This window comes from Ambystoma mexicanum, chromosome 5p (assembly GCF_040938575.1).
Source record: "Ambystoma mexicanum isolate Mex_15411 chromosome 5p, UKY_AmexF1_1, whole genome shotgun sequence".
Lineage (NCBI taxonomy): Eukaryota > Metazoa > Chordata > Amphibia > Caudata > Ambystomatidae > Ambystoma > Ambystoma mexicanum.
The window spans coordinates 547,080,099-547,103,901 of record NC_090930.1 but is presented as its reverse complement, the minus strand read 5'-3'; the positions used below and the strand labels follow the sequence as shown (position 1 = coordinate 547,103,901).

Sequence of the window (23,803 nt, the reverse complement as noted above, 5' to 3'; positions counted from 1 at the left end):
TCCTCACTCTCACACACAAGTGCATCAATCACACAGCACACCCCTACCTATCTGAAACTATAACAAAGAACTCTTCCATCCGTCCCAGAAGAAGCCATCACGCCAACCAACTCCGAGTACCCACTGTAAAAAGAGCCAAAGCTGGCGGCATTGGCTTCCCAGACATAGCACCTAAGCTCTGGAATGCCCTCCCCAACTCACTCAGAGAAGAACCACCTCTGTATTCCTTTTGCAAATCTCTCAAAACCACTCTATTCAACTAACTTCATCCTTCCTTCACCCACACTAGCTCGCATACGTCTGATACAAAATGTGTCTTGTAATGAAAATTGCTTTGTAACCATCTTCCTTCCACTGTAACCAGATTATGTATGTCTTCATGTAACAGCGCTACGATGCCCCCGGGCTGACGTGCGCTTTAAATAAATCCGAAAAATACATACATACATTTCAAAGAGCAAGAGCAATCCAATGCAACAAGGAGCAGACTCTATCCTGGAAGCCCAAAAACGAACACCAAGAAAGGGCTAAATAAATTCTGAAAAGTATGCAGACTGCCAGGGACATAGTGTGGGAGATGTGCAAGGGTGAACTTTCCCAGGAAAATACCTTGGATTGCTGAAAAAGACACTTTTTAGGTGTCCGGGGACCAGTGTTTGTTATGCTTAGCGCGGGTGTGTTCACATGATGACATCGAGGACACGTTGGTGAATGGGATGGCTGTCCGCAGGACACCAAATATGCGGGGTCGGGTCTACACATGCGTACCGGTGTTCTACAGACAGTGTTCCAGTCCCAGAAGTAGTTAAAAGTGCGACACACATGCAGAGGACAGTTGCGGACAGGAATGAGGTTCGTAGGAGCAAGGGTGTGCTACGCATGTGCACGGGTGTTCTATGGACAGTGTTCAGGTCCCCAACCAAAATAAATGTGCATCACCACTTTGCGGACAGGCAGACGGGCTATGTGTTCTACGGACATATTCATTCTGGTTACGGACAATGCGAACAGGGGGAATGTTCTTAGGACACTTTATTTTGCATAGCTACGAACATACGGACGTCTTTAGTGTTCTGCGGACACCCCCCATTTTGACTACGGCCTATTCAAACTGGTATAGTGTCCTTAGGGCACCCCCATTTTGGTTAATTATGGACAGGCGGACATCTTGTGTGTCCTAAGGACACTTCCATCTTGATTGAGGACAGTGCAAACAGGTATAATGTCCTTAGGACACCCCCATTTTGGTTAATTACGGACAGGTGTACATCTTGTGTGTCCTAAGGACACTTCCATCTTGATTGAGGACATTGCGAACAGGTATAGTGTCCTTAGGACACCCCCATTTTGGTTAATTGAGGACATCCCAGACAGCCGTGCTGTCTGCGGACACCTTAACTGCCTCCTTGTACAAACTTTTCATGAAAAGTAAATGCACATGTGATGTCATCAGTGATGTCATCAATGACATTTGTGATGTCATCTTTGATGTCCTGGGTGTTAGTCTTAGCAGTGCACGGTGGTGGCGCGAGTTATGAGTGCTTAGTTACCATAACTGGTGAATTTCAGGGGGTTTTCGGTTTTACTTGGAACCATAACGTCCCTCTAACAAAGTTTTTTCACTGAATTTCATAGGTTTTTAGTAGCACAACTTAACCATAACATCCCTTTAACAAAGTTTTTTCATTGAATATCATGGGGGAAAGATGTGTGCGGTATCTTAGATACGCTCTTTCCAGGTTCGAGACTCTAGAACATGGAACCTCATAGCTATCTTAATAAAAACTTACCTTCAACAACATCCTCTGTGTCAATCCTATCTACACAACTCAATTGAAATGCTGCTGTATGTTAGGGAGAATTCTCCAGAATGGCTAATTTCCCTTACCTACTGAATCCCGCAGCAGCTTTGCTGGATTTCTAGGATTTATTTTTTTCACCTGGTAAGAGTGTGATGCTTTTTTCCCACTCTTACGTGTGTTTTGCTGTGTGTTTTACTTTTTTGTGTTCATAGACGGTGGAGCAACACCTACTCCATAGGCATCATCTTTTTACTGTGTGTCACACAGAACCTTTAGTGCAGTGACACAGGGTTGCCTTTTTCAGACTTACCACATTAAACTCCATTTTCTGGGACTGACTACTGTCTCCCAGAACATGTAAAGTTGCCATTGACTTTATTAGTCTTTTTAAATTCACAGACCCTGTACAAACTATCTTCCATAGAGTTGTGGAAAGGGTTAATAGTTATCCCTTTTTGTCTGTTTCTCATGGCACATTATTTCGTTCCCCTTTCTTTAAGATTTGGCTGGTGGCAGTGGTATCTACCATATCTTTCCTATTGCGGTCTATGAAAATAGCCTTGGTACTGTTTTAGGCTATGTTGGTAGCTTCAAACTTTAATCCGCTGGACCCCATTTACTTTTATTTGGTTCTGGTTGGGTTTATTCCCCATTTCTTTTTGTAAAGGTCTTTCTCGTGTTTTACTCTGCACGCCAAACCAGGTTTGGTTCCTTTGTTCGCCGTCCTTTGGCGGGCTTCTGCACAGAAGCCCTCCTTAGGTGCCTGAGAGTCTAGGTAGAAAGGATGTGAGGGAGGGGTTTTAGACCCCCTTGCACAGGGTCTCCTTGGAATCCCAAGTCACACTCTTTTTTGATTGGCTAGGTGACTGTCCTACCAGGACAACCACCCTGCTGTGTGATTGACAGCCAGGCTGTGTGAATGGGGGAAAACTGCATAAAAAGCATGTCTCTGGGACTTGGAGGGCAGAGTCGCCACTGGATAGAGAGAACTGAAGAGAAGCTGAAGGAAGAGTATGACTGCAACTACTGAACCTTCGGGTGAAGCCCTGCTACGGGTCCGGATCTCCTAAACTTCGACGACAGAGAAGATCTGCAAAGAATCTTCTTCCCTTGAGCTGGTGGGACCAACCAGTTTGCCAAACACCAAGCAAGGGCTCCCTCCCCTGGATAAATTTGCTGTGTATCGCTGCAGTGAACCGGATAGCCAGAAGGACTGGACCTTTTATTCGTTGCTTTGCTCTACTGCTGGTTTCTTCCCTGGGCATTGCAGAACCCTCCAGTCTTCCTCCTTCTTGTCAGTCAAACAGTCGATCCAGGAGCCATGAGCCTGCAGGATCTGCCAGGAACTTCTTCCTCAGCTACATCTTTTTCTACTAACGTACTGTTCTAATCCGGTCCGACCGCAGTGAAGGTGTTTTAAATCTTTTGCCAATCCAAGGGCTTGTCCTTCTCTACTCTTTTAAATAACTTTTCCTCTGACCAACTTCGTTTTGAACTCTTGGCAAAGACTTAACCGTGAACTACTCTGAAATATGTGATCCTCTGCAAAGACTCTGAACCATATACATTGGCCAAGGCCTATTTATTTTAATCCTAGTTGTAGTAAGACTTTTTCTAGATTGCCCTGCCTACTTACTCATTGGTGTTGTGTGATTTTGAATAACCTTGCCTTTCCCTCCCTTTTTAAATTGCTTGAGTGATATTTTGCTCACACTTCATTTTGAGCTTAACTTGTCGAGAATGAATTGGGTGTTGTGTAGTATATTAAGATTGTGATTTTCTGCTGCTTTATAATAGAGAATTGTTTTTATAACTGATGGTGTAAATAAATGTATATTCGTTTACTCAGAAACCTGAGTCAGTGTTTGTTTGAACCATAGCAATTGCTGTCCTTTGTGTAACTTCTGATACTGCTCACTTTACTCTTGAGATAAGTCTGGCTGCTCAGCCACCGCTACCACTTTACTGTGTAGTACAGGCTCGTACCAAAGGTGAATTTGTACTTGCACTTGTAGTCTTAATTGTGTGGTGTTCCCAAAGGGTACTGCATATGATTCTGCCTAACACTGTAGGATTGCTGAATGTCCAAGGGGACACTGATGACAAAAACCTCAACACTCAAGGTCACCAAACTTTTATTTTATTTAATATTTTGTTTTATTTATTTAATGTGTTATAGGTCACAAGTAACTTTTCACATATAAACACATTAAAAACATCACAGTAGAAACAACAACTTAAAACGTAGTTAAGAAATATTAGAAAAATACTTTCCACAACTTTACACATCATCACATACATAGGAACACAGATTAAAATGTTGTTAAAACATATTAAAAACACAATTCACCCTCAGCTTTACAGCAAGTCAAATGATCAACTTCACATCAAGTGGATATCTTCAAGTTTAACAAGCTACCAGTGCATTAAATACTTAATTGTTAAAAGTACAAGACTTCCAATTAATGAAAGTCTGAGAGATTAATATTCCCCATTGTGGTCACCGTCACATTCTTAAACAGGCTTTAAAACCTCATTTATAAAAGGCAGCCAGGGACCATTCAAAGGATTTATCAATAAAAATAAAAGCACTGCCATACCCAACCTGGACGTACCTCCTTAAAGTCCTTAAAAAGGTGTGAAAAATATGTCTGATGTTTTTATAACTGATGGTGGTAAATGGTTTCAAAAGACTTGACCCTTTTGCAAAATCTATAGCATCTTAAATTGCGGGAAATACCACTACGGGTCTCCAAGATTTCGCTAGTGGGGAACAAATCCATGCAAAAGCGTAGGCACTGTCCACGCCAGTACAACCCCGGCATTTCCTCAAGTAATGTGGCAATGTATTGTAGGGTCTAACATCTAACAACAGACCAGAGAACAGATGGTGCTTCCTAACACGGTCAATTGTGTCCATCCAATCTGATTCCCATACTCTCCTTTTCACTTTCAAAGGATTTTTTAAGAGGTACTCCACTTAGTGTTTCAAGGCACTGTCAGTTCCAGACTATAAGGGCAGGTAGAGACTTTAACTCTAGGCCATGTTTTACCATCACCCAACTTCACCCCTCTTTCGCCATGTTAATCTTTCAGAAAAAGGTTAGGTTTTTCCATTTCACCAGATCTTCTAGCGAGGTCACACCTAATTCGTACCTTATGACCGGTATTGGCACACTGGCTGGCACCTTTAATATTCTTCTCCAAAATACTCCTTTGAGCTTTGACCATTGCTCTCTAATAGAGAAAAAAGTTGTTTCAGCACCATAGGTCACCACTGGTACCACCTTATTACAATAAAATTCACGAACCGGGATAATCGGAAAGAGCCCAAATCGTTTGTTTAGACAGACGGCCTGTGCGGTCAACGGCGTGATCTTTTGTTTCTTTACAGTGAACTGTCTCGCTCTGTTATCATTTTGAAAAATTGGGAAGCCCAAATATACAAAATAATCCACCTTCTCTAGGGGTTTCCAGCCAGTGAACCACATAAATTGTCCTCCTGCCTTTCCTGGTCCCTTTTGCATGCTAAGAATATTTGACTTAGGGACACTGATCATTAAATTATTCTTTGTTGTGTACGCCTCCAATGCGTTTAACTGAGGCTGCAACCCGATGGGCATATGATCCATTAAGATCAAGTTGTCAGCTTATAATAGATAACTCATTGTTGTTGCATTTAATTTAGGAGCAAATAATTTAGCACACAGAAGGGCCTCACTCAAATCAGACAGGAAGAGAATAAATATTATCGGCACCAGTAGGCAACCTTGCTTCAAACCTCTTGCTGTAGGAATTGGAGCCGTTAATCTGCCCTCTCTGTCAAGTCGCACACACACATGGAAGTGTCCTTGTGTAGTGCTATTAAGATAACCAGTAAGGCAGGAGGACAACCCCATTTGTGCACTTTGGCCATAACATGTTCTGGGGGACCATGTTGAACGCCATGGAAAAGTCTATAAAGGCGACATAAAGAGGTCTATTTTTTGTCCGTGCCCCCTTTTATAACTGTACCAGCACAAAGCTGTTCATCTCAGTGCCTACTCCCTGAGAAAACCCTGTTTGGAAACAATCCATCCTGCCATTCCCATTAGGCAAGTTTCACATGCCTCTTAGACTGAGACCTGTGAATATGTTGGCTGGGCAATCCAACGGGGATATCAACCTATAGATGGAGGTGCTCAGATAGGAGCCTTACATGCTGTCTAGGACACCTGCCCAGGTTTTGGGATTATTTTTGAGAACACACATCGCCAGGCTGTCTGGCCCCAGAGCCATAGATTTTTTTACTCCTGGAGATCAATTGTACCAGATCATCAAGATCCCATAATAACCCCCAATCGTTCATTCTATTCATAACCGCAATCCACTCAAACTCAGTGTCGCCCTCTAGTTTATAGATCTCCATAAAGTGCGCCTTCCATGCTTGTTCAGGCATCGGGTTTATTTGGGACCCCGTTTGGGTCTGGCATTATATTTAATTAAATTCTAGAAGTCATGTGAGTTTTTACTTGCCAGGACCTCGAACATTTTATGAGCGTCCTTCAGCATCAACTGATGGTGATAATGGCGTAACTATGCCCTATAAACTACCTTCGGATGCTTCCTGCCCGTTTGATCTTCTTGGACGATCTCCTTGAGGGAACGCCATAATTCTCTCTTTCTTAACAAGATAACTTGATCAAATTTGTGTCTGTGAATCATTTTACCAGGTTTCCTTTTGGGCAGTCGGTTGTAGATCAATTCCCCGATGGCTCAGGTGCCCTTACCCCTGAAACTCATTTCAAAATAAGTGTTCAATCCACTAGCGGCCAAAATACTTTTAAAAGCCAACTACTGGTTCCACTTTATTTTGTTTCCCCCCTTGTTTACATCTAATTCAAAGGTATAGGCTATCTGGTTCAGCATTCTAGAGGGTATGTCCCAAGCAAGTCTCAAAGGTAAGTGGTAGCTCGTTGGAATTTTCACCATGGACAGCGACTCAATTTTAGGGTAAATATCTTCTGAAACATTAACATAGCCCAGTATGTTGGTTTGGGCTCCGCTCACCCAGGTGTGGTATGACAGTTCATCACCATTGATGTTCCAATTGAGTATTAATGGCCCCCATTCCGCCATAAGATCCTCCAGGCCTGCCCCCTTGCCCTACAGATCTTTCCTGGCTTGGAGGTGCGTTTACACGGTAGCCACTCCAAATATCTACTATTTGTAAGAGATTTTGTCTTTAGGGCTATTACATAACTTGGTGGTATTTTAGTATCGTGGTATTTTGGTGGTAAATTGGCCTCACCTCATTTAGGTGGTAATTTAGTGGTGAGCATACCTTCTATAACACTGCCCTATGATAAGACAAACCTTCCCCCTTTATAAATATGACACACTTCGGGCTGTCTATAAGCAAGTACCCAAGCTTAGTACATTCAGAAAAGAGCACCGTTTGTAAAAAATTTCATATGAATTGCCAATTACTTATCTACATCAATGACCTACATCCTTGAAAGGCTCTGCTCCCCCTTTAGCATGCAGGGTGAAGCACAGTCATACCAACACCCAAACTCTCTACCTTGCCTATGTGTATATTTCCGCTTTTCTCTGATTTTATTTCCAGCAGTATTTTATTTTTACCACTGTGATGTGAATACTGCAGCGCCTTCTAGGTACTTTCACCAGTTGAAATATAAAACTTTGGAGACATAAACAAAAAAGGAATCCTTACACCAAAGCAAACTTAATATCTTTTATTAATCTGTTAAACACCATGCGATCTACAATGAAAACATAATTCAATTAACAACAATGTTTTCCCCAAATCTTTCCCACATCAATACTGCTGCATTCACCTAAGAGAGAAAATAAAAACAGACATTGCAACACATGGAACATGGCATTCAGTCCCTTTGTCATTTAGTGCTTGTGAAAAGAAACATCAAACACTTTGTTTTAAAAATAGACCCCTGTACTGACTAATAATGAATTGCACCCAAACCATGCTCGCCTCATGTTAAACTTTGCTTACAATTATTTATGAGGCTCCTGCACTTCGTCTGGACAATCTCTTTCTGCCGTGGCTTATCTGCACAGGAGTATCGCAAACCCCACACTGCCTCTGAGTCAGCCTTGGGATCCCAGCAGACTTCAATGCCAGTGCGTCACTTCTCTCTGCACTCCCTTCTGCAGACTACAGCGCCAGACCAGCAAAACCCAGGTCCCAGCAGTGGCACAAGCAGGAACAGAATTCCCATGCCTCTCAGTTAAACTCCCTATATTCTATCTGTCTGTCAATCGAGAGTAGCCCTGCCTTTCTCTTGACATGTTTGACACCTCCTAAGCTTCTGAATCCCCTGTCCAATCACATTACAAGAGCGAACAAAATAAACTTCATAATTTGCACAAAAGACAGTTCATCCATTGTTTGGTTATTTTTTATGCATCTCCTTCCAAGAAGTGATAGAAAGAGCAGAATCACAGAATTTCTATCCGTTTTTTATTGAAATTGCACTTTAATGTTAATCAGTAGAGCTACTTAGTTATTGTGTATAATTAATAGGGAAATGAATCAGTTATCACGGGTTATTTTCAATGCAATTCACACAGATTGGAATTCCCATCATTTGTATGTGTATAATACACATTGAACCCACTGCCTTTTCTGCAAACACTCTGCTTTGACACTGCAGGCCTAATGTGGCATTTCACCTGCCCATCTCGTTTCTTCATTCAGACTAATTCCATTAACATGCTTATCTGTATCCATATTTTGGTAAATGTTTTGCACCAATTTTACTGGCTGCATCTGCACATGTTTTGTTGTGGCTGCTTTTAAAACACTGCCATTTTAAAACACTGCTATTGAAAACATTGTCATCTGCACACATTTTGTAATGGCTACTTTTAAAACACTGTCATTTTAAAACACTGCTATTAAGCACTTACATCCATTTTGTTGCTTCCATTGAAAACACTGTCATCTGCATTTGCATGAATCAGTGCCATGAATTAATACCATACAGCCCTACATGTTTAAGTCACCACAAAATATATTGGACTGTACCCCTTTTCCAAGCCCCCTGTGAAAAGGATCTCTTCGACAGAGTCCAACAGGTCCTGTTGGGAGATTTTTGCATTGTTCCAATAAATATTAATCAGCAGGGTATGGAGTCTGCCCGGCAAGGATTCTTTGTTCCACACAAGATTTATTCCCTGGACATACGGATTAGGGTTAGCCAAATTCTCTGCCTTCACCCAAATCTTCTTAGACACACCTGTCAGGAGACCAGCCGCTGGGAACCCCTAGATCCTCTAATGGCTGTTGTAAGAATAACAAAATACCTGTCGATGACAGGCGCCTCTGACATCCGGCACTCTTGTAGGGAGAACAGATCAACACCCAGGCAATTGAGTTTGATTTGCTCCACTAATTAATACATATAAACATAGACATTTCTAGAGAGCAAACCGTGCATCAGAAAAGCAATGTTATGACCTTTTGAACAATAGTAAAATCCTACCAATATTTTTTGTCTTAACTTCAGAACGGTCACATATATATTTCCTGCTTCTCTGCTTGCACAGGTGGTCATTGTCCTCGCATAAAAACACAAAGCTTCCTATTGCAGAGGCCAGTCATCTGATGGTAATCAAAAGCTACCTGGATCTGAGTGTAATAAGCACAGCACTCTGCTCGCACAGCCCAAGGCGAAGAGCTCTCTGTCTGTGCTAGTTTGGCATTTACAGCCAGTGAGATTTCCCAGGCATTGCCATCATAGACCCTAGTGTCCGTGCAAATTGACAGCTTTCGCAAGCCAGTGGCCAAGTAGAGTGGTCATGTTCCACAAAGTCATGTGTCACAGCATGTAGCAGATGTTGGTATGGCATACCAAGCACTGTCAGCATGTGTTCAGGTACTAGCATCGTTGGCAGGTATGGCTACTGGAAGTCAGACACCCACACCATTCTGATCTTAATGGCCCACGGGGTGTTCATGTGCTTGGACCTGGATGGTGAATATATTGCTTTGTTATACAGGTTTGGCCTTCAGGGATAAACACCATCAGAAATGTGAAATCTTCACAAGGGTTAAAACTAAGTGTTCACAATGTTTCTATGGGAGGTTGAGCTATCAGTTGAAAGAGCAAAATCTTCTGGACCTTGCTACTATTTTTGGCTCGCTCATCTTTTTTCGGCATCTTAAGACATGGGTGTTTAGCTAGTGAACAACTCTCATAGTAGCTTCAAGATTGGTCTAGCTGATGCCCACCCTTTCCTCTGAAGTTTGCTTTCAGAGTAGACAGAGTGACTAATTCACAGAATTATTTTATAATTGTGCAATCTCGTTGGAAAACGAGCAATGAATCAGGCCCATGGTGTATCATAACTCCAGCTTTGCTACCTGATCAAAAAATGCATGGAAATGGTGACGGGACTCAGGCATTCTGCAAACATAAATACAATGATTAACCAGGAGGCACCCATTAATTATGGATTTATTAATACAGCAACCTTGATCATGTGGAGTTCAAAGCACTTTTTAATGGGACAACACAAGTTGCGCAGTATATTCATTCGCTTCCCGTCCGCTCCTTTCGATACAAACACTATCATCCAAACAGTTAGGGTCAGGGTGAAGCTAGGTCTGGAAAAGATCTGGGGGTATTCTACTGTCAGGACTGTCAGGACTCGGGGCTAGCTAGCCTTTTGGTTGTAAACCAAAACACCGGGGTCATAGCTCCCTAAACCCCCCCCCTAGCAATGCCTCTTGTTATGGTCTTATGGCACTGGTCCTGAACACTTTTCCCTGCCCTTCTAATACAACCTGTGAGCACCAGTGGGTCCAAACAGCAGCTTGGTTGCATTTCAGGCCTTTGGTATGTAGGCTGCACTACTGTCCAGTACTACTGTATTTAGTCTATTGAGATGGCTTACTTCTTGAGTTAGATAGTGGCAATATTCCCACTATAGGGAGCTGGAAGACAACACAGTAGCAAGCACTCAGATAGAAAAAGAGTAGAGCTTCATAGAAATAGGTTTTTTATTTGTGTGTCAAAACCATTGCACTGAGTGATCTCTATCTGGTAATCCCCTATGCGTGGGTTGCATGCCAAGCATCGTCGAGTCAGCCTTTCCAACCCACGGCCAGAAAAGAGTACTGTGCGATCACAGCTGTGCATTTATGTATTTATTCATTTATTTATTTAATGTATAAAGTGCGCAAACAGTCCAGGGGCATCGAGGCGATGTTACAAGGAAATGACTTAGTTACATGAGGCATGCATCAAGGTCAAAGACATGTGGCAGACATTGTAAAAACATTGCATACATATAACTTCAGCAGAATGGGATCAAACGAATATAAGTGTTTTGATGGCTTTACGGAAGTCTAGGTGGGAGGTTTCGGCTCTTAGGTGCAGTGGAAGGGCGTTCCATTGCAGGGCTTCGATGAATGGGAAGCTAGTGCCACCTGCTCTGGCTCATTTAATTTTGGGTACTGTGAGCAAATTGGCCTAGCGTGTCTTGTTGGTCTGGAGCATACTGATCTGTGTATTCTTTGTATAAGGTATAAAGGGGCTGTGTGATTGATGCATTGGTGGGTTAGAGCCAGGGTTTTAAAGAGGATGCACTCTTTGATGGGTAGCCAGTGTGCCTGTTTCCTGGCAGAAGATATATGGTCCCATCTAGGAATGCCAATGGCCGCACGGAGTGCACTGTTTTGGATCATTTGGAGCTTCTCCATTTTATTTACTGACGTGCCCGCAAAGAGGGCATTCCCCCGACGACTTCTCAACAGGCCCAGGATGGTTCCCAGTTGTTCACTTGCTTTGCCAGTGCAGTTACTGGTGTGTGCCTGTGTGCACTCGGAAATCTAACTCAAAATGTAATGTATTTTGTGCATTAATAAACAATTGAGCGTTGGAATGGTTGGAGAGAGAGGACGACGATATCGAATATACGTTTTCAAAAGTGTATTCTTATGGAAATGCAGATGTCTTAATTAAGTAATTAATAGCAATTTCATACAATTGTTTTTTTTTTTTCTTTTTGTGAGCAGTACCTGCCCTCGACAGTCATAAACACAACAGATAGACTGAGTGATCTGCGCCAGCAAATGACACGTTTCAGTATCCGTGCCTACATCATACCAGCCACCGACGCCCACCTGGTAAGCAGGGCAGGCTCTGTCAGCCCTTTCGCGTTCTTTTTCTAATTAACTACATGGCTCCGACCTTCTTTCTAGACTGTTCTTTAAATTGAAGGTGGGATAGGGTCAAAGGTCGAAGCGAGGACTTGGACTATGATCCTCCCGTGTTAAGGTGTATTGTTTAATTTCGCTGCATCGAAGATACATGACTGACATGTGAACCCCTGCCCTTTGGAAAGGACCAAGCAGGACACACAGACATGACTGCATCTAATACAGGGCAAGTGGAGCTCAAGGCCCGCCTAATCTACTAAATAATGTGTTTTTCGGCAGGCCTTTGCATGGAAGCAAATTAGTTTACATCACTACCAAACAAGATAGGCTTTTAATAATGGTAAGCATCCAACTACTGCTTTAAAACAATGAGTGTTTATGAATCCAAAACCTAATCTAATGTATGGCTAAGGTAGCAGAGAACCTTCATAGAGTCTCCATTCATCAAATAGCCTGCAAATCGCATACTTAGTGCATGGTACTTGGGAAATAAATGTGTTGCATTAACTTCAAGTAAATGTGCAAAAACATGTGCCATGAAACAAAACATACACAACACTTAGGTCCTGACTGCTTACTGGTAATCTTCATTACTCCGAGTCTGTTTCTTCCTCGTCACAGTCCTGATTCCCTCCCGCCCTACCCATACCTTTGGAAGAGCTTGGAGAAAAATCAGGTCGAGGGTAGGGGTTGGAGGGACCTTATAGGAACGGCTCAAAGAAAGCACCAAACATACATAAACAAGGAGGTAGGTCTAAAGCAGTCCTGAGAACCCTCCATGTCTATGTGGGAAGGGGTGGTTTCGAGAGTCTGTCTGGGGAGGTCGATGCCTCAATGAAGTAAGGACTGTGCTGAGGAAGCCGAATGATGGGGTATTGTCACATTTACTGTAGGGGAGAATATAATAGAACCGGTATGGCAATATTAGGTCAAAGCGAATTTACTAGCAAACAGAAGACTGCATTGTGTACATTCAATGTGTGCCTTTACAGTATAGGAATAAGGTGAACAAGCATTGACAAAGCTGACAGGTCTGTTTTTTTAAAAGGGTATGTGTAGTGTATAGATGTGTTTATCGATGGAGCGGGAAAGAAAGTGTGCTTTGAGAGATGCTTTTTTGTTGTGATGTCTGTGCGGCTTTTGGAATGTCTGGTTTGTATGTGTCTTTTTGAATGTGTTAATATATTTATAATCTAGATCCTGGAAATGAATGCCATTCCTTTCCATCACATGATGGGTGATGCTCAGGTGCTTCTACCACAGATCAAGCATTAGCATCATAATATTCCCTGGCACTGCCATGATATGCCTGCTACTCACACCATATGCCAAGCAGCGCCTTCGTTACTTCCTGAACATGCCATGAATTTACATCATCTTCCCAGGTATTACTACAATTTGCCACAGTGCCATCATATTTCCTACTGCTTGACATGTACTGCGTGTTCTCATGATGTACATACATATTTCCGTCATATTCCTAGGCAGGGGCGTTGCTAGGGGGGAGCTAAGGGGGCTATAGCCCCTGATCTTTTGGTTGTAGCCCCGGATAGAATCTCAGGATCTACAGCCAAAAGGCCAGCTAGCCCCCAGTCCCAACAGCTCCGACATCAGCTTAGCCCCGGGTCTTTTCCAGACCTACCAACTCCCCTGTGCCTAGGTAGACAACCATTTTTCCAGTATTCCCTTTCATTATAATGCTATGATATATGCATATACTCCCACTACTCATACACAAGCACTCTCAAGCCCACCCTACCACCCCTTGCCTCCACACACACACGTACTAACATGCAAATGTGCACAGTCAATTTGAATGCACACAAGCACATGCAGTACGTCAGACACTGTCATGCACACACGCAAACACAAACAGGTACTCACATAAACAAATATAGAATATCACTCTTGAGCGTGTACACACACTCATACATGCACACATACACACACACTCATACATACATACACACATACACTCACAAAGGTACACACACACACACTCTCACACACACAGACACACACCTACACTCAGAAGCACACCAGTGGACAATCAATTTTGCACACACACAAACACATACAATCAGTCAGACACTCTCAGTCAGAGGAGCATATTCACTGATCCATTCCATTCTGGTCATAATAGAAGACTGGACTAATTATAAAAACGTTGACAAACAATGTAGAGTTGAGAGTGATCATAACACAATGATTCTATCTAGTTGTAATTCTCTAACAGAACCTTAGTTCTTTATCTGCGCTTCTCTGGTTTTTTACATACACTGTTTTCTGTGCTTCGAGACGGTCTCAGTGCTGCTTTTGATGCTTTTATGATAACCTTTAGGTATTTTTCTAATGTTGTGTTTAATTTTTATTGTTGCATTTTTTCATGTAATTTAAATACGTTTTGCATGTCAGGTTTTTTCATGTAACCTACAATATTCATTATAATTAAAACCTTTATTATCATTATTAAATTGTGTTGCCAGAACATTTGTATTAATTTCCTAAGTATAGCAGGGACCTCCACACTGTTTTTGCTTGTATTTGATCCCACTTTTTAGGTCCCAGTTTTCTAAATAGGTGCATGTGGGGTGTCTCCTTTGCATGTTTTGTTCCATTGATTGTGAGATCATCAGCCGCATTATACTCTTGGAACTCAGTGTCTGGATTAATACAAAATGAAATCATGAACCTGGTCCAAGGGGGTAATTAGATCAGGACTATCCCCGGTGTATTATTCCTTGTTCATGATGCATCTGGCTCACAAGCATGCCTTTGCGTTTGCATTACTTTTCTTGACCTCTCGTCGACACTTGGTCTTGTGGCGAGAGAGAGTCTATGGGCACAACTAGCTAAAATGAACATTGATCAGAGCCTGTTAAATGTCGTTGTGGCTCTATATTCTAAGACCACAACACAGGTCTGTTTTGGCTACAGCGAGTGTCAGACGTGGAAGATTCAGCATTAAGGGGAGTAAAACAAGGCTGTTTATGAGCCCCAGTCCTCATTTGCCTCTAAATATCTGAAATGCACAATGAAGTCCATGCAGGCAGCTTGAGGCCCATGATCCTGTACACTGATGATTTTATTCTACTTTCCCTAATCCAAAAAGCTTTGGAAGCTCAACTAACAAATCCATAACAAATTTATTTTAAATGAACCATCTAGCCCTAAATAAGGCTAAGTCAAAAAGTATGATTCTGAATATACAACGAAGCAGGAAGGTCGAGCATTCATTCAAACCAGATGGGGAGCTGATCAAGCAGGTAGACTCCTTTGTCAATTTAGGTGTGATTCTATCTTTAACTTTCTCTTGGAAATCCCACATTGCATCAGCATTGAAAAAGACAGCAAGAGCTGTTACCAAACTTTTTAAGAAGCATCATAATATAATAGATTTGGAAGTAGAAATGGTCTTCTAGGCAACGTATTGGAGCTCGGTGGAGAATGGAGCAGAAATATGGGGGCTGGATAGAAACACCAGTAACATTGGAATTTGTGAGAGAAAGTTCTGGAAGCAGCTCCTATACCTGCCACGAGGCTTTCCGAGCTCTGCATTGCAAGCAGATGTTGACTGTTCATGGCAGCAAAGGAGTGTTTTAGACAGCCCAGCAAGTTGTGCAGCACAAAGGGCCATGTCATTAAGAGAAAACTTGTAGACGTGGCTTGGAAGGAGCACTTTACATATTTGTATATATCAAACCACAGGAAGCAACTATCGTAAGATCAAAGTACCTTGTTATGGTGGGTATCCTGGAGTTCACTGACAGCAAGTGGTCGAAGTGAGCGAGAAAGATCGGGGGCAGCTTTCCACTACTTTTATTTTTGACTGTTAACAGTTCCACTACTTTTTTCACACTTCTACACTTTAACACCCAATAGCAGTTCAAGTTAAAATTAAATCTGTTTCAATTCAATTGGCTGTCAAATATCATGGCTGCAACCCTTGAAAAATATGTGGCACGTTGCTCCCTTCCTTCCTACAGTGTCCGCTGCTGGGGTCACATCGCTATTACTTTTTTTAGTAGACTTCTACCACTGCTGACAGCAATCTAAAGGAAAATAGATCTTTACTCCTGCAATTAAAAACCAAGCAACGAGTATGTAACATGCAGCTAATCGAAGGGGAGATTGCACGCTTAAATTGCCCAGGATGCCCGATATACACGTGGCTGACTTTTGCCAACAATCATATTTAAAAACATTGTTAAAATCTTATTAGAGACACCTTTTAACTCTGGCATGAGTGGATCATCTGGCTCATGGAAGCAAAACGAAAAGATTGAATCTTTCTGGGGAGTTGACCTGTAAATCGGAGGAGGAGACTCATGCACCTCCTTTTCTGTTCAGGATATAACAGTCAAGTTCAAATGTATTGACCCCCCTATTGTGGAGAGATGGTCTGCTGGACAATCAAAATGCAATAATGATGTTCTTGCGGTTGGATGTTGACCAGAACATTACTAAAATGACTGCTGTTTTTAGCTAAAGTTTAGAGAACCCGGGAATAATGAGCAGCTTGAAAGAATATAACCTCAAACTTTATAACTTGGTTTGTGGGCGATGTTACTCCCTTTTGATACAGGGGCTGCAAGGGATGGCTGGACAATTGATTACCTCTCCCCTGCTTTATAGGGATGTATTCACAATAAGCTGTTATCAATCTGGTTTTTAGTTTGGCATAGTTCATTGAGGTGTGATGGGTTGGGTATATGTATTTATTATACGTTGATATTAATTATGCTTTTAATTGTGCATAGTTCATATAGACCTATTCTTATAGTTCTGATCACAAAAGGCTCAAGTAGTCAAAAGTGTGACTAAATTGATCAATCAAATCAAGCACTCTCATGCCTACATTCAGGTACTCATATAGGCACACACCCACACATGCATTATAACACAAATATAGACTGTCCCTCTTAAGAACAACAATACACATACACACACAAACACGTACATTTGTGCACGCTGTCACACTTTATTGGATGGTCACCCTCAACTCATTGAGTTCCTTTCCCACTTTCAAGGTGTCACACAACAAAGCACTTAGCAGATTCAAATTTGGTTAGGCCTCCAACCTGAATAACACCATTCAGCAGATACCCTCTGTGTCACCAATAAACCTGAAACCAGGCTTGTGTATAGAAATAACAGTGTATATTTATTTAAATTTCTTCACTGAATAACAAACAAACACAAGCACAGCAGTGACCAATTCCGCGGCACAACACAATAATCTCAAATGCAAATCACTGCCATCAATTACTGACATGTATTTCTTAATAGACTTTCAGTTACCACAACAAACACAGGTTGAATTTGAAGACTTGAAATGAAAACACGCATAGGATTTCTTTGCACATTAACAAATAGGACATTTTAAACAAAACTGAGTTATTGCTTGGGTTGCTCTTCTCTCCCACAACCCCAACTCCAGGCATCAGTTATATATGACCCCTTCGTTTTACGGCAGGTAAAGGGGTGGCAAACCAGTAGGAAAATCATTTTGGCTTTTTATTAGAAAGGCAGGGTTTGGGAAAGAAACTCAATGGGAAAATCATTTTGGCTTTTTATTAGAAAGGCAGGGTTTGGGAAAGAAACTCAATGGGAAAATCATTTTGGCTTTTTATTAGAAAGGCAGGGTTTGGGAAAGGAACACAATGGGAAAATCGTTTTGGGCTATTTTGTTGAATAAATGCAGGGCTTTGGGATTCTGATTTGGGATCCCAGTGAATAAATGGGAAATGTTGTTTTGCTCACTCTACATTCACTTGAATGTCAGAGTTTTAGGGTTACTTATTTTGGGAGTATGGACACCCCCCTTCTGTAAGGAAGTTTGGGGTTTCAGAAAGGTATATTCTCCCAAGTACTTTATTCACTATGATGGCTATAACACACTGGCTATGAAATGTGTTAGTTTCGAATTGTAGAAAAACTCATTGTGTTATCTTTTCTATACAGGAATTAATGGAATTAACTGTAATTAAATGTGCTAAAGGTCTACACAGTTTTGCCCCCCCATACCAACAATTAATGGATATAATTAAGGCAGACAGTTCCTAATACAATTCAATTTAAATGGATAGGGTTTTTCTATGAGGAATTCATTGAGTTATATATTTAGTCAAATGTGGTTAGGGTCTACCCAGTGTTGCCCCCCACTCACTAATGGAAATCAATTAGGATTAAGGCAAGTATCTCCCCACACAATTGATACATTTGGGATATATCTACTTATATCAGAGATTTCTGTTCTTAGCCCAAGAGGCCAACCGTATTTCAGACCCTCGTTCAGGATTAGGTAGGCAGCTCACACCTCGGTCTCTATTCACAGCAAGGTCCCTCCAGCCAGATTGTAGTCCTCTCGCTCAGATATGGCTTCCAGCTTCTAGGCCAAATGTCCCCAGCAAGTGTCCCAGGCACTCCTGTCTATCTACTCTCCTATGTGTCAGCCTTCCTTCTGTCAGTTCCCTGTTGTTGTCTGTTTGCTCTCCTCTCTGTTTTCCTTCTGTCTCTCTCTGTCCCACTTAAGATGATTGAAAACTGATATTATATAGTGCTGATGACACGTACATAATATGTTTATTCCCACGCTACGGATTGGACATCTCTTTCTCCCCCTCCCACAACCAGCTGATAGGGCAAGGAGTTTAGAGGGTCTGTATTTTGGATAATAGGAGGAAGATGCATCATTTCAAAATGACATATGTTCGCATTTGAGGTTTTTTTAAATCTCACTACATGGCAAATACCTTTATTTTTCAGATAACTGCATGAACATATATTTTTGAATTCTACATTTTATGGCGAAGCAGGGAATACTCATTTTATTTCAACACCATCTTCCTGGTAGGAGTTATACTTTTTTGCGATTTGCTCTGGAGCCGAAATAGTGAAAAAAGCCACTCCATGTTCAAACATTCATTTCGCATTCTATCAGTTCACAAACTTTCAAATTTCCTCTAATTATAAGAAAGTCAGGATCATGGTTTAATTCCTAACTCAAATTCTATACATCCCAGAAAATGAAGAGATACCTAGTACTGACAAGCCTTCTGTGATCTTTATAATAATAATTTCTTTATTGTGATATAGTTCAATCAAGAACTTTACACAAAACAAAACAATCAATATACAAGAATCAACAATTATTCACAATCATGTAAAAAAGAGCAACAGAAAATGACATCAAATATATGTGCATACATATATATATATTAGAAACAGCAATGTACAATAGTACGAAAATTGAACACTCCAAAAGGCAGCAACTCTGTGAAAATCACAGAGTTGCAGATGGAAAACACCAAGTAATCCACAGTAACAAAATCATCTTTATTTGTTTGTGCAGTAGAAAGGAAGAATTACATAGAAACAACGCGTTTCACAGTAACAAACCACTTGTTGATATAAGAAGGTTAAAACACAAACAAAGGACATATAAATAATTCCTCATCTCTATGGTTGCGAATTCGAGATCGGCACAGCCTTAAAGGTGAACACTCAATCGTCAGACATATTGTAATTGCTAAATAGATGTAACAAATGATAATAATCATTTATTAACCTTGCTCACGGAGTGGGTTGTCAAATAGGAATCAATGCTGTGTTTCTGCAATTGGAGACTGCCTGCGTGACAGTATAAGAAAAGTGTATTTGTAAATGTATTGTCATCAATGTAAAATATACGTTTCTGGAAAAATCGATCTTACCAAATGAGAAAAAGGCCTTAAGCAACCTCAGCCTGCTCAAATAAATTAAGAACTGATCGTACAAAAATGGCAGATCAGTTATATATAATCCGTCCATGTGAACAAATCAGCCACAGAAAAAATGACTGAACCGGAATGCGGGCGAAAACATCACTGACAGTCTCCATTGCTGAGCCACATGCAGTGCTCTCCCACATGATTATGCAGCCTTGTACAGTATATGAAGTGCATGATGGGTGCAAATATGCAAAGAAAGTATGGAAAGATATGCCAAGCATTACAATAAGTCCAAAAATATACACTGATGCCAAATGCAATCTATTATGTGCAAATCAGCAATGAAATAAAGTGCTTAGTGCTTGATCCATTATTGCCACTTATACAGATCACAAAAAGAGTAAGTATTGTACACAAGTGTTATAATTTTGATTACCCAACATTATTAAAAATCCGAAACATGATATATAGTATAAAATCAATGTGCAAAAAAGCATTAATGTGCAAAACATGCAAATCTCAGCGTAGTGCCGGATATGTTTCATGTATGCAATTGTAGCAGCATAATAAGGTGCTAAGTGCTTACAAGAAAGTGTCTAATGCAATAATAGCGATTAGAAAATGCTGGGGCTTCAAAGAAATGTGGGGCTATGTAACAAAAATAAGTGTCTTAGAGTAAGAGGGGCATATAGGATGTATGTGGAAAAATACACAATGTACAATAAAGTGCTATGTGCATATTTAAGATATTAAACCTGAATGCACAAACCTAAAATCAGGTTATAGATAGACACATAATGCATGAATGGTAAGAGTACTTCCTTAAAAATGACGTTTTAAAACGAGACTAAAGGATCACATGAGAGGCTGTGTTGAAATGCAATCAATCCAATGCAATATCTAATTGTGAACACGATGTGTGCATAAAGAAACCCTCCATGAAAACAAACCTAAAACAAAACTAAAAACAAATTGAATTCCCAATTATAAAGAGAAATCTACATAAAGGCAGAAACCAAGTAAGTATTCTCCCCAAAAATAACTTTTTATAGTCTAACAAGTTCAGTGAAGAAACAGTCCACCGTAAGTGAAACCAAAACCAAAAAAGAATAAAGAAACTTAAATCAAAGAAAAGGGAGAGAGAACGTAAGATGATTAACCAATTCAAAACATACATAGTACAGAGATAAATACAATGGAAAAAGCAATAAATGGAATATACTCAGGTGCCCAAAAAAGTTCCTCATCCAGGTTATGTGCCCTGGGTCTCTTTGCCTCCAGGTCTAAAATACATTTGGTCTCCAACTGTCTCAATAAAAGTTCTCGATTGCCTCCAGTGGTTAATTCTGAGACCGAGCGTATCCAAAAGTATGCAAAACCATCCAGTTTGCCAGCGCAAACTGTTTTAAAATGTACTCCTATGGGATATGTGGAATCCACATTTTTAATTGCACGTATATGTTGGAGCATCCTAAGTTTCAATTGACTAATGGTGATACCATTTGTCACATGGGCAGTGTCGGGGGGGAAATTCTGCCGGGGTCGGCCGGGCCGTCCGCGGACCTCCAGGCAGGGAGGCCCCAACTCCTCCCGTGTATATCCCAGATGAGATGAGATAGAGTATGAGACGCACACAAGGAGCAAGGTGACTCTGCTGTTTATTAGACAAAACGGCAGGGATGGGTCAAGGAGCGTACGCGTTCGTCCTGACACACACACAATCGTGGGGCTCGCAGGCCCTTTTTACTGTATTATGACGCGCTACTTGCGTCACTTCAGAAAGTTAACAAAAAACCTATCGCCACTCTTAATTGGGTGTTCGAGTGGTAGGGTTAGTATAGCACACATATAGAGAAAGATATTAGTGGACAAGGTGTAGTCAGGTGGTATATCTGGGTTGTCCCTACAATTAGATACATGAGAATTGTTACATGAAGACTCCTGAGGATTGGCTAAATTTGCTGGCGTCAGTGATAAGAGCCCCATGTTCTGATTGGTGCGCCCGTGAGCTTCCCAGCCTGGGACCACCGTCGTTCCCAGCTCTCGGTCTACCTGTAAGTTGCAACAATGTTTCACTATGGGTACATGCAGACAATGTGAGGACTTATTCATAGCTGGACGGGGGACCGCTCCCACTGTTGCAGATGTCCATTGAGCCTTTCAAGTGTATCTGCCAGTGTCTCGTAGCGAGGGATCCAGACGCCTCTGTTCTCCTGGGTTTGGCATCTCGTCAGGTTCGGCTTGGTCACGTGGGGAGGGACCGTGAAAGAGGCAGAATTCTGCACAATTAATATTGTTTTTCTACTGCGCGTCTGGTTAAATTTGTCGGTGTGACTTTAACGTTGGTGCGCGGAGTACGAGGTTGCAACATCGTGCCTTTGATGATTTGCTCTTGGAACGTGGGTTTGCAACATTGCGACCTTGGCTGGTTGCTTCGCCGAGCTCATTCTGCAGGATCAGCAACTGACTCTTGCCTTGTTGATGTCCACGGGAGCTCTTGTTTGAGGCCTACTTGGGCCTGGTGCATAAGTTGTCCGTTTGGTGCACAGGTGCCTTAGGTTATAGGAGCATATAATTTCATGACCAGTATTGTCTTCATTATGCTTCTCATGGCGGTAACTGGTTTTAAGAGAAGCGTGAGCAAGCTAGTAGAAGAGTTCATGACGTGTCTTGCGTTTCTGCATTCCGAAAGCCTATATAAAAATAATAAAGATGCACGTCCGTGAATATGCCTGTCGCCTACGTCATAGCACTGAGTATATTCTTCGTGTAGGTTGGTGTGGGAATGTCCAGTGTGTACATTTGTACAGATGTGCTTCCCGTTGTCTAGGTCGTCATGGCATCTCTAACGACGTGTAGATTTTAGTCTAGTTGATCCGTGCCGCAAGTGTCGGCATGGCCAGTGCGGGCTGCTGGGCAGGCAGATGGACACATCCGTATGTTCCTGTACCAGGGTATCTGGTCGTCTGGTAAATGGGCAAACTCGTCTCGTGGCGGGTGTTTGGGTCGTGACCCTCTAGGCCAAGTGCGAGAGGCGAAGGACGGGAGCCTGGTCTTCCATTCTCCCACTTCAGTCCCCCCTCTGGTCGACTTGTTGACCACAAACATATCCTTCTCGTTATCTCCTCTTACTCGCCATATCTTAGTTATTCCTCCGAGATGTCCATAGTGGTTTACATGATCTTCAAAGGACCAATACATATATTCACAGGTACCTCCAGGAGTACAGTATACCCATTTTCCTATGTAGCTCCTGGGGTTTCTTGGGTTCTCGATCTTCACTGATGGTGGGTCTAGATGGTTGGTAAATATTTGGGTGCGCAGCTTCTCCCTCTCCTGTATTATTACGCCTGTATGCTGGCCGTCATCTGCTGGCATCAAGGGGTGCATTCCCACCATTTCCAGCAACTCGTCAGTAGTGCGTGCCTTCCGTGCCTTCCAAAATCTAATTATGATCAGGGTAGCTCCAGCCAATATAGTACAGCCCACTATTATTTTCAGTCCATCTGACAGCCAGGATGGCATCCATGACCATAATAGTGAAAACCAGCTCTTATCCTTGTTCACACCGTTGCTTTCATCCATCATTTTGGAGTGCATCTGGGCCAATTGCGAAACTGCTTCTGTCAGTGTACCATTGTCAGCATCATTGGCAGGTATGAACGTGCAGCATGATTGTCCTATCTTTGCACAAACTCCTCCTTCCATTGCTGTGAGAAGGTCCAATACATATCTGTTCTGGAGTGCTACCATCCTTACAGCTCGCAGCTCCTCTTTTATTGCGTTGAACCCATTTACTGTAGAATTGATGGTCATCATTAGTTCCCATCTAGTTATTTGGAGCCATTTTGCGTTTGCGTAAGCCTGTAGTCCCGGGTGTATTATTGAGGAGAAGAACATTGCTGCTCTGCTAAATAGTCTGTGTTCTGGCGGTATTGATGTTAGTGCCGTTTCCGACCTTCCCCACAGGTAATTTCCTGTCAGCGGCTCTCCTTGTCTTTTTCTTCTATTTAGGACAGTGTCATTGCTGTTGGTCCTGTTCCCTTGCTCCTCCTGAAGTGGTGCAGATCTCTTTCTTCTCTTATCCCCTTCATCCATTC

At 41.8% G+C, this 23,803-nt stretch overlaps 1 protein-coding gene across 1 annotated transcript in view; it reads left to right on the top strand.

Moving 5' to 3' along the window:
• LOC138481079 (xaa-Pro aminopeptidase 2-like) overlaps positions 1–23,803 on the top strand; it is a 450,117-nt gene that overhangs the window by 55,673 nt on the left and 370,641 nt on the right. The window contains exon 3 of the mRNA XM_069612975.1: positions 11,848–11,958. Within this exon, the coding sequence (XP_069469076.1) occupies positions 11,848–11,958 (111 nt within the window). The remainder of the gene's footprint in view (positions 1–11,847; positions 11,959–23,803) is intronic.